The 12,451-nt window shown below is 41.1% G+C and overlaps 1 protein-coding gene across 2 annotated transcripts in view; it reads left to right on the top strand.

Annotated features, from left to right (window-relative positions):
• The window catches only part of dennd4b (DENN/MADD domain containing 4B), a 70,285-nt gene that overhangs the window by 39,170 nt on the left and 18,664 nt on the right, over positions 1-12,451 (top strand). For both annotated transcript variants that reach the window (XM_077229978.1, XM_077229979.1), the window contains 6 exons: positions 4,034-4,148; positions 4,235-4,441; positions 5,530-5,658; positions 6,619-6,763; positions 9,398-9,529; positions 9,603-9,780. In XM_077229978.1, the coding sequence (XP_077086093.1) occupies positions 4,034-4,148; positions 4,235-4,441; positions 5,530-5,658; positions 6,619-6,763; positions 9,398-9,529; positions 9,603-9,780 (906 nt within the window). The remainder of the gene's footprint in view (positions 1-4,033; positions 4,149-4,234; positions 4,442-5,529; positions 5,659-6,618; positions 6,764-9,397; positions 9,530-9,602; positions 9,781-12,451) is intronic.

The raw sequence follows: 12,451 nt of genomic DNA, 5'->3' as shown, positions 1-12,451 counted from the left end.
CTACAGGTGCGCTGATTATCACATGACCCGCTCACTACAGGTGCGCTGATTATCACATGACCCGCTCACTACAGGTGCGCTGATTATCACATGACCCGCTCACCACAGGTGCGCTGATTATCACATGACCCGCTCACCACAGGTGCGCTGATTATCACATGACCCGCTCACTACAGGTGCGCTGATTATCACATGACCCGCTCACTACAGGTGCGCTGATTATCACATGATCCGCTCACTACAGGTGCGCTGATTATCACATGACCCGCTCACTACAGGTGCGCTGATTATCACATGACCCGCTCACTACAGGTGCGCTGATTATCACATGACCCGCTCACTACAGGCTTGTTCGACTTGAACCGGCGCTGCGCAGACCGATCGGTTGATGACATCAAAGTACCGCGAGAGCGATTCAAAAGCATAAGGAGCCGTCTGCTCTCTAATCGCTCTCGCGGTACTTTGATGTCATCAACCGATCGGTCTGTGCAGCGCCGGTTCAAGTCGAACAAGCCTTACATGTGCGCTGATTTATCACATGACCCGCTCACTACAGGTGCGCTGATTATCACATGACCCGCTCACCACAGGTGCGCTGATTATCACATGACCCGCTCACTACAGGTGCGCTGATTATCACATGACCCGCTCACTACAGGTGCGCTGACCCGCTCACTACAGGTGCGCTGATTATCACATGACCCACTCACTGCAGATGAGCTTTTTATCACATGATCGGCTCACTACAGGTGCGCTGATTATCACATGATCCGCTCACTACAGGTGCGCTGATTATCACATGACCCGCTCACTACAGGTGCGCTGATTTATCACATGACCCGCTCACTACAGGTGCGCTGATTTATCACATGACCCGCTCACTAGAGGTGCGCTGATTATCACATGACCCGCTCACTACAGGTGCGCTGATTTATCACATGACCCGCTCACTACAGGTGCGCTGATTTATCACATGACCCGCTCACTACAGGTGCGCTGATTATCAGATGACTCTGTTCACTACAGGTGCGCTGATTATCACATGATCCGCTCACTACAGCTGCGCTGATTATCACATGACCCGCTCACTACAGATGCGCTGATTATCACATGACCCGCTCACTACAGGTGCGCTGATTATCACATGACCTGCTCACTACAGGTGCGCTGATTATCACATGGCCCGCTCACTACATGTGCGCTGATTTATCACATGACCCGCTCACTACAGGTGCGCTGATTATCACATGATCCGCTCACTACAGGTGCGCTGATTTATCACATGACCCGCTCACTACAGGTTCGCTGATTATCACATGACCCGCTCACTACAGGTTCGCTGATTATCACATGACCCGCTCACTACAGGTTCGCTGATTATCACATGACCCGCTCACTACAGGTTCGCTGATTATCACATGACCCGCTCACTACAGGTGCGCTGATTATCACATGGCCCGCTCACTACATGTGCGCTGATTTATCACATGACCCGCTCACTAGAGGTACGCTGATTATCACATGATCCGCTCACTACAGGTGCGCTGATTTATCACATGACCCGCTCACTACAGGTTCGCTGATTATCACATGACCCGCTCACTACAGGTTCGCTGATTTATCACATGATCCGCTCACTACAGGTGCGCTGATTATCACATGCCCCGCTCACTACAGGTGCGCTGATTATCACATGATCCGCTCACTACAGGTGCGCTGATTTATCACATGACCCGCTCACTACAGGTTCGCTGATTATCACATGACCCGCTCACTACAGGTGCGCTGATTATCACATGACCCGCTCACTACAGGTTCGCTGATTTATCACATGATCCGCTCACTACAGGTGCGCTGATTATCACATGATCCGCTCACTACAGGTGCGCTGATTTATCACATGACCCGCTCACTACAGGTTCGCTGATTATCACATGACCCGCTCACTACAGGTGCGCTGATTTATCACATGACCCGCTCACTTATCACATGACCCGCTCACTACAGGTTCGCTGATTATCACATGACCCGCTCACTACAGGTTCGCTGATTTATCACATGATCCGCTCACTACAGGTGCGCTGATTATCACATGACCCGCTCACTACAGGTTCGCTGATTTATCACATGATCCGCTCACTACAGGTGCGCTGATTATCACATGACCCGCTCACTACAGGTTCGCTGATTATCACATGACCCGCTCACTACAGGTTCGCTGATTTATCACATGATCCGCTCACTACAGGTGCGCTGATTATCACATGCCCCGCTCACTACAGGTGCGCTGATTATCACATGATCCGCTCACTACAGGTGCGCTGATTTATCACATGACCCGCTCACTACAGGTTCGCTGATTATCACATGACCCGCTCACTACAGGTGCGCTGATTATCACATGCCCCGCTCACTACAGGTGCGCTGATTATCACATGATCCGCTCACTACAGGTTCGCTGATTATCACATGATCCGCTCACTACAGGTTCGCTGATTATCACATGACCCGCTCACTACAGGTGCGCTGATTATCACATGACCCGCTCACTACAGGTTCGCTGATTTATCACATGATCCGCTCACTACAGGTGCGCTGATTATCACATGACCCACTCACTGCAGATGAGCTTTTTATCACATGATCGGCTCACTACAGGTGCGCTGATTATCACATGACCCGCTCACTACAGGTGCGCTGATTATCAGATGACCCGCTCACTACAGGTGCGCTGATTATCACATGACCCGCTCACTACATGTGCGCTGATTATCACATGACCCGCTCACTACAGGTGCGCCGGATTTATCACATGACCCGCTCACTACAGGTTCGCTGATTATCACATGACCCGCTCACTACAGGTTCGCTGATTTATCACATGATCCGCTCACTACAGGTGCGCTGATTATCACATGACCCGCTCACTACAGGTGCGCTGATTTATCACATGACCCGCTCACTACAGGTGCGCTGATTATCACATGACCCGCTCACTACAGGTGCGCTGATTATCACATGACCCGCTCACTACAGGTGCGCTGATTATCAGATGACCCGCTCACTACAGGTGCGCTGATTATCACATGACCCGCTCACTACATGTGCGCTGATTATCACATGACCCGCTCACTACAGGTGCGCCGGATTTATCACATGACCCGCTCACTACAGGTTCGCTGATTATCACATGACCCGCTCACTACAGGTTCGCTGATTTATCACATGATCCGCCCACTACAGGTGCGCTGATTATCACATGACCCGCTCACTACAGGTGCGCTGATTATCACATGATCCGCTCACTACAGGTGCGCTGATTTATCACATGACCCGCTCACTACAGGTGCGCTGATTATCACATGATCCGCTCACTACAGGTTCGCTGATTATCACATGACCCGCTCACTACAGGTGCGCTGATTATCACATGACCCGCTCACTACAGGTTCGCTGATTTATCACATGATCCGCTCACTACAGGTGCGCTGATTATCACATGACCCACTCACTGCAGATGAGCTTTTTATCACATGATCGGCTCACTACAGGTGCGCTGATTATCACATGACCCGCTCACTACAGGTGCGCTGATTATCAGATGACCCGCTCACTACAGGTGCGCTGATTATCACATGACCCGCTCACTACATGTGCGCTGATTATCACATGACCCGCTCACTACAGGTGCGCCGGATTTATCACATGACCCGCTCACTACAGGTGCGCTGATTTATCACATGACCCGCTCACTACAGGTGCGCTGATTATCACATGAGCCGCTCACTACAGGTGCGCTGATTATCACATGACCCGCTCACTACAGGTTCGCTTATTATCACATGACCCGCTCACTACAGGTGCGCTGATTATCACATGACCCGCTCACTACAGGTGCGCTGATTTATCACATGACCCGCTCACTACAGGTGCGCTGATTATCACATGACCCGCTCACTACAGGTGCGCTGATTATCACTGCTATGACACGTAAATATTTAAATAATATAATGAATAATTTGTTGATCTACAGCTATGACACGTTCCCGATCCTCCTGCCGGATCTGTTCGATCGGCCCCTGGATCATCTTCGGACCCCTGCTAAAGGAAGTGCCCCGAGTAGCCCCGCCCCCCGCCGAACTAAACAGGTTAGGATGAGGTTACGGGGTCAGAGGTCACGGGGTCAGAGGTCAGGTTCAGGCGGCTGACGCTCTCTGCTTGTGTGTGTGAGCAGGAGATAAAGCTGGCGCAGAAGAAGGCCCAGAAATACTCCTCGGTTCCGGATATGTGGTCCAAGTGCCTGCTGGGTCACTGCTACGGGCTGTGGTTCATCTGCTTGCCCACCTTCGTGAAGGCGGAGAGCGCTAAGGTGCGCGCGCTACACGCGGCCTACGAGGTGCTCAAACACATGGAGACGAGGAAGGTGGTGCTTCCAGACGAGGTCAGAGTCCAGGCGCCATCATTTATACAGCGCTTTAACAATATACACCGTCTCAAAGCAGATTTACAGAGATTACAGGAACAGAGATTGTTTTGGCTTTACAGCAGCTCTAGAAAGTTTTTGAAAATAAACACACAGGTCCTTGAAAGTGCTTGAATTTATTTTCTGCAATAAGTTTTCTGGAAAAAAATCTATATTATTGCCTCCGGTCCGCTAATGTGTTATTCCGCCAACACTTCGTGGCTTGTGCACACCAGCTTGCTTGATTTACGCTAGTTCCGCGCATTTACGCGTTGCGTTAAGTGTTTCCCAGCGCGAGATACTTTGTGTTGTCCGTTGCCATGACGTTCACGCTCGCAAACTGCTACTCAACGTTTCTCACACACACCGTCAAACATTGCAGAAATGCGGCGCTACACGAGCCTCAGCTCTTCTCTGTGAAATCCTGCTAAAGTTAATATCAGATCATTTTAGAATACAGTTTAAGATGTACCGAATATTCTGCAGTTTTAGGCAAAACAGAAATACGACAAATAGAATATCAGATCTCTGTCATAAGGCCAAAAATAATAATAAAAGAATAGAATAAAGTTATTGTCCAGCTAAAGTTAGTTGTGATTGATTCACTTCCGTTGTAATGATCATTAGTTATTAACTTAGCGTTCGCTAACACGACACCGTTCTAACAGAAACTTTTAATATGTTCCTGCCGTTTATTCGCACACAACAGTGTTTATAGCTCGAGAACACAAAGGCGCAAGCATTGAACATTTTTGAAAAAGTTATCCGTGTAAACTTCAAAAACGCAAATCTGTGAAAACACTGACGGCGTGCACATGTGTATCGCGTTTTTAGTCTATAGGTATGTGCGCTTGAATAAATATGTGCGCATATTTAGAAAGACTTGTAAAATCTTTCTTTACAAAGTGACCGCAACAAATTACTTGTCTGGCCTTAAAATTCATAATACAGAATTTTTACCATGCCAACAGGAATCATTTTGACAGCGTTTATCTGTACAGAGGAGAAGAGAAAGCCTTCAGTGAGAAACACTGTGTGTGTGTGTGTGTGTGTGTGTGCGCGCTCAGGTGTGTTACCGGATCCTGATGCAGTTGTGTGGTCAGTACGGGCAGCCGGTTCTAGCGGTGCGGGTTCTGCTGGAGATGAAGAAGGCTGGAATCACACCCAACACCATCACTTACGGATACTACAATAAAGTGATCATATTTAATATTATTCAGCTAATACTGGGGTTTGGGAGCTGATCAACTGGGGTTGATGAAAGCTAATGTTTGATAAAAGCATAAAAATGTCAAATTAAAATAAATCGCTTTAAAAGAAAAAATCTAATGATTGATTAAATCGTAAAAATATCAAATTAAAAAATGTAATTAAATCATAAAAATGTCAAATTAAAATAAAAAGATTAAAAAGTAAAAAATCTAATTATTAAATCATAAACATGTCAAATTAAAATAAATATAAAAATGTATTAATTAATTAAATAATAAATAATACTTAATTTATTAAATCATAAAATAATAATTTCTCATTTTTTTATGAAAATAATAAAAAATCTAATAATTAAATCTTAAATGACAAATTAAAATTAAAAATAATTACAAATTTTAAAATATTTACATAAAATGTATTAAATCATAAAATCATTTCTCAAACTGGGTTCGTGTGTTGATGAAAAGCTGATAATTAAATCATAAAAATGTGAAATAAAAAAATAATGTTAAAAGAAAAACAATCAAATAATGAAATTACAAACATGTCAAATTATAATAAAGAAAAAAATTTAAAAGAAAAAAATCAAATGATTAAATAATAAAAAATAGCTTCAAATTAATTAAATCATAAATAAAATAATTTAAAAGTTTTGTGAGTTGATGAAAGCTGATAATTATTAAATCATAAAAATGTGAAATTAAATAATTTTAAAAGAAAAACAATTCATAATTTAAAAATATAAAATGACATTAAAATAAAAAACACCAAGAACATTTACTAAAATTAAATCTTAAAAAAAAAAAAAAAAACACAAAAATATTATTTGTTTAGCTGCATGCTGTGACCGTTCACCATGAAATGTGTTGATAAATTATTGAATCCCTGATATACATAATGCCTCTGTTTACTCATGCGTGTGTGTGTTATTCTGCCGTCTGTAGGCGGTGCTAGAGAGCAAGTGGCCATCCACCAATCAGGGAGGGCGTCTTCGCTGGGCGAAGCTTCGTAACGTGGTATTGGCTGTGGCTCAGTTCAGGCAGCCAATCAGACAGCAGCATCGGAGGGCGTCTCTCGGTTCCCGCGCAGGTCTGAGCCTCTCCCCCTCCAGCACATGATTGACAGATGTCAGCAGCATAGAGAGCATTTAGGCCACGCCCACAAAACAATCCAACCTTCTCCATTGCATTGTGTGAAGCTGCCTACTTTTCTGACTTATAACAAGAAACAAACAACGTCTAAAAGCTGCTATGTGACGAGGTGTCCAGCAAACAAGATAAAAAACCCAGGAATACGTTTTAACGTGATAATAGCTTAGCTTATGAACTAACGTGATCACGACCTAACGTGATAATAGCTTAGCTTACGAACTAACGTGATAATAGCTTATCTTACGATCTAACGTGATCACAAACTAACGTGATAATAGCTTATCTTACGAACTAACGTGATAATAGCTTATCTTACGAACTAACGTGATCACGACCTAACGTGATAATAGCTTAGCTTATGAACTAACGGGATCACGAACTAACGTGATAATAGCTTAGCTTACAAACTAACGTGATCCAGAACTAACGTGATAATAGCTTAGCTTACAAACTAACGTGATCACGAACTAACGTGATAATAGCTTAGCTTACGAACTAACGTGATCACGAACTAACGTGATAATAGCTTAGCTTACGAACTAACGTGATCACGACCTAACATGATAATAGCTTAGCTTACAAAGTAACGCGATATTAGCTTAGCTTACGAACTAACGTGATCACGAACTAACGTGATGATAGCTTAGCTTACGAACTAACATGATCACGAACTAATGGGATGATAGCTTAGCTTACGAACTAACGTGATCACGAACTAACGTGATGATAGCTTAGCTTACGAACTAACGTGATCACGAACTAACGTGATGATAGCTTAGCTTACGAACTAACGTAATAATAGCTTAGCTTACGAACTAACGTGATAATAGCTTAGCTTATGAACTAACGTGATCACGACCTAACGTGATAATAGCTTAGCTTACGAACTAACGTGAAAACGAACTAACGTGATAATAGCTTACCTTATGAACTAACGTGATCATGAACTAACGTGATAATAGCTTATCTTACGAACTAACGTGATAATAGCTTATCTTACGATCTAACGTGATCACGAACTAACGTGATAATAGCTTAGCTTATGAACTAACGTGATCACGACCTAACGTGATAATAGCTTAGCTTACGAACTAACGCGATAATAGCTTAGCTTACGAACTAACGTGATAATAGCTTATCTTACGATCTAACGTTATCACGAACTAACGTGATAATAGCTTATCTTACGAACTAACGTGATCACGACCTAACGTGATAATAGCTTAGCTTACGAACTAACGGGATAATAGCTTAGCGTACGAACTAACGTGATCACGAACTAACGTGATAATAGCTTAGCTTACAAACTAACGTGATCACGAACTAACATGATAATAGCTTAGCTTACGAAGTAACGCGATAATAGCTTAGCTTACGATCTAACGTGATCACGAACTAACGTGATGATAGCTTAGCTTACGAACTAACGTGATCACAAACTAACGTGATGATAGCTTAGCTTAAAAACTAACTTGATCACGAACTAAAGTGATGATAGCTTAGCTTACGAACTAACGTGATCACAAACTAACGTGATGATAGCTTAGCTTACGAACTAACGTGATAATAGCTTAGCTTACGAACTAACGTGATAATAGCTTAGCTTATGAAGTAACGTGATCACGACCTAACGTGATAATAGCTTAGCTTACGAACTAACGTGAAAACTAACTAACGTGATAATAGCTTAGCTTACGAACTAACGTGAAAACGAACTAACGTGATAATAGCTTAGCTTACGAACTAACGTGATAATAGCTTAGCTTAGGAACTAACGTGATCACGAACTAACGTGATATTAGATTAGCTTACGAACTAATGTGATCACGAACTAACGTGACAATAGCTTAGTTTACGAACTAACTTGATCACGAACTAACGTGATATTAGATTAGCTTACGAACTAACTTGATCACGAACTAACGTGATATTAGATTAGTTTACGAACTAACGTGATAATAGCTTAGCTTACGAACTAACGTGATCACGAACTAGCGTGATATTAGATTAGCTTACGAACTAACTTGATCACGAACTACCGTGATATTAGATTAGCTTACGAACTAACGCGATAATAGCTTAGCTTACGAACTAACGTGATAATAGATTAGCTTAGGAACTAACGTGATCACGAACTAACGTGATATTAGATTAGCTTACGAACTAACGTGATAATAGCTTAGCTTACAGAAATATTATATATAAAACTGACATTTGGATATTTAACTTACCAGTGACTAAATGTTTACTGCACACTTAGTGCACACAATTTACCCATTCGTTCCAGCCTTTGTGACGCCCCTGTGTGGCTCCACTTTTGTGTCTGTTTTTGGGTCGACAGCTTATAAAAACGTATTTCTGTTTTTTTATCTTGTTTGCTGTACACTTCGTCACATAGCAGCTTTTAGACATAGTTGTTTTTTTTGTTATACGTCAGAAATGACACAATACAGAGTCAATGGAGACGATTAGCCCCCCTCCCCCCCCCCCCCCTTAAGATTAAGATGTGTAAGCTTAAGATTATGAGGTGTCGCTCTGTCTCTATCACATTCACATTCTCTTCCTGTTTTAGAAGTGCAGTCCAAGCCCCGCCCCTACTCCGCTCTGATTCGTCAGTCCAGCTGGAGCGGGTTGAGTGACAGCTCCAGCCACGAATCTCTGACGAAGAGCAACAGTCTGAGCAGCGTTCAGGCATCAGGAACCAGTGAGTGACAGATGATCAACAGTCGGACCTCATGTTTCTGATGTCTAGTTTCAGTGTTTGTTGTGTTTATCAGAGGTGCAGAAGAAAGCAGAAGTGGATCCTGCAGCGTCTCGTAAGCCTCCCTCCGGCCCGGCTCCGGTTCTGGTGCGGCGCAGTGACGTGTGCCTGTCCACCTTCTACAGAGACTGTGCTGAGAACACTGAGGACACCGATGAAGACTTCAGGTGTCAGCCGGCCGCAGCGGACAGCAGGTACACACACACTCACATTACAGAATTTAAATAAATAAATGATTTTTTTTTTAAATCAAGAAACGTGATATTAAATCATAAAAATGTCAAATGAAAATATATGGTTAATTAAACAACAAAAACTACCAAACAACATTTACTAAAATTATAATAATAATTTCAAAAAATGTCAAATTAAAATAAATAGATAATTTACAAATAAAAAGAGGAAAAAAACATTTACTAAAATACACTAAAAATGTACAATTAAAATGAACAATTGATAGAAAATTTTAAAAATCTGAATAACATTTACTAAAATTAATTAAATCAAAAAAATTTAAAAATAAAATAAACAATTTACAAATAAAAACAGTCAATTTTGTATTAAAATCAAATTAATCATAAACATTTAAATAAATGAAAAAAAAAACATTTACTAAAATTAAAATGTCAAATTAAAATAAATAAACAATTTAAAAATAAAAAACACCCAAATACATTTATTGAAATTAACTGGATCATGATAAAGTGTGAAAATCATTTTCAAATTAAAAAACGGCGCCTGGAAACCCTAAAGTTAAACTTTTTGACTTACTGACAAATATATTTCTAAACTCTTAACTTGTTTGAAACTGATGGAATTGTGTGAATTCAAAAAGCACCTTCACTTCTCTTCACACATGAACACATTAAAGGGGAAATATCATGAAAATCTGCCTTTTCCTGTTTGTAAGTGCTATAATCGGGAGCTTCTACTAACCCAGAAAAACATGAAAAGTTAAAACCCAGTAACTCTGTTCTGGAGAGTCTTTCTCTGCCAGCATGTTATAAAATAAGCCGATCAGATTTCTCCCCTTCTGACGTATGAAGAGGATCTTATTATAATATTACCGGCTCTTAATCTGCACGTTTATAATATTAACGGCTCTTAATCTGCACGTTTATAATATTACCGGCTCTTAATCTGCACATTTATAATATTACCGGCCCTTAATCTGCACGTTTATAATATTACCGGCTCTTAATCTGCACGTTTATAATATTAACGGCTCTTAATCTGCACGTTTATAATATTACCGGCTCTTAATCTGCACATTTATAATATTACCGGCTCTTAATCTGCACGTTTATAATATCACCGGCTCTTAATCTGCACGTTTATAATATTACCGGCTCTTAATCTGCACGTTTATAATATTACCGGCCCTTAATCTGCAAGTTTATAATATTACCGGCTCTTAATCTGCACGTTTATAATATTACCGGCCCTTAATCTGCACGTTTATAATATTACCGGCCCTTAATCTGCACGTTTATAATATTACCGGCTCTTAATCTGCACGTTTATAATATCACTGACTCTTAATCTGCACATTTATAATATTACCGGCTCTTAATCTGCACGGTTATAATATTACCGGCCCTTAATCTGCACATTTATAATATTACCGGCTCTTAATCTGCACGGTTATAATATTACCGGCCCTTAATCTGCACATTTATAATATTACCGGCCCTTAATCTGCACATTTATAATATTACCGGCTCTTAATCTGCACGGTTATAATATTACCGGCCCTTAATCTGCACATTTATAATATTACCGGCTCTTAATCTGCACGTTTATAATATTACCGGCTCTTAATCTGCACGTTTATAATATCACTGACTCTTAATCTGCACATTTATAATATTACCGGCTCTTAATCTGCACGGTTATAATATTACCGGCCCTTAATCTGCACATTTATAATATTACCGGCTCTTAATCTGCACATTTATAATATTACCGGCTCTTAATCTGCACGGTTATAATATTACCGGCCCTTAATCTGCACATTTATAATATTACCGGCTCTTAATCTGCACGGTTATAATATTACCGGCCCTTAATCTGCACATTTATAATATTACCGGCTCTTAATCTGCACATTTATGATATTACCGGCTCTTAATCTGCACGTTTATAATATTACCGGCCCTTAATCTGCAAGTTTATAATATTACCGGCTCTTAATCTGCACGTTTATAATATTACCTGCCCTTAATCTGCAAGTTTATAATATTACCGGCTCTTAATCTGCACGGTTATAATATTACCGGCCCTTAATCTGCACATTTATAATATTACCGGCCCTTAATCTGCACATTTATAATATTACCGGCTCTTAATCTGCACGGTTATAATATTACCGGCCCTTAATCTGCACATTTATAATATTACCGGCTCTTAATCTGCACGTTTATAATATTACCGGCCCTTAATCTGCACGTTTATAATATTACCGGCCCTTAATCTGCACATTTATAATATTACCGGCTCTTAATCTGCACGTTTATAATATTATCGGCTCTTAATCTGCACGTTTATAATATTACCGGCCCTTAATCTGCAAGTTTATAATATTACCGGCTCTTAATCTGCACGTTTATAATATTACCGGCCCTTAATCTGCACGTTTATAATATTACCGGCTCTTAATCTGCACGGTTATAATATTACCGGCTCTTAATCTGCACGTTTATAATATTACCGGCTCTTAATCTGCACGTTTATAATATTACCGGCCCTTAATCTGCACGTTTATAATATTACCGGCCCTTAATCTGCACGTTTATAATATTACCGGCTCTTAATCTGCACGGTTATAATATTACCGGCTCTTAATCTGCACGTTTATAATATTAC

This window comes from Siphateles boraxobius, unplaced genomic scaffold (assembly GCF_051911475.1).
Source record: "Siphateles boraxobius isolate OS27281-9 unplaced genomic scaffold, OSU_SipBor_1 137, whole genome shotgun sequence".
Classification (NCBI taxonomy): domain Eukaryota; kingdom Metazoa; phylum Chordata; class Actinopteri; order Cypriniformes; family Leuciscidae; genus Siphateles; species Siphateles boraxobius.
This window is presented reverse-complemented; position numbering and strand designations above follow the sequence as displayed.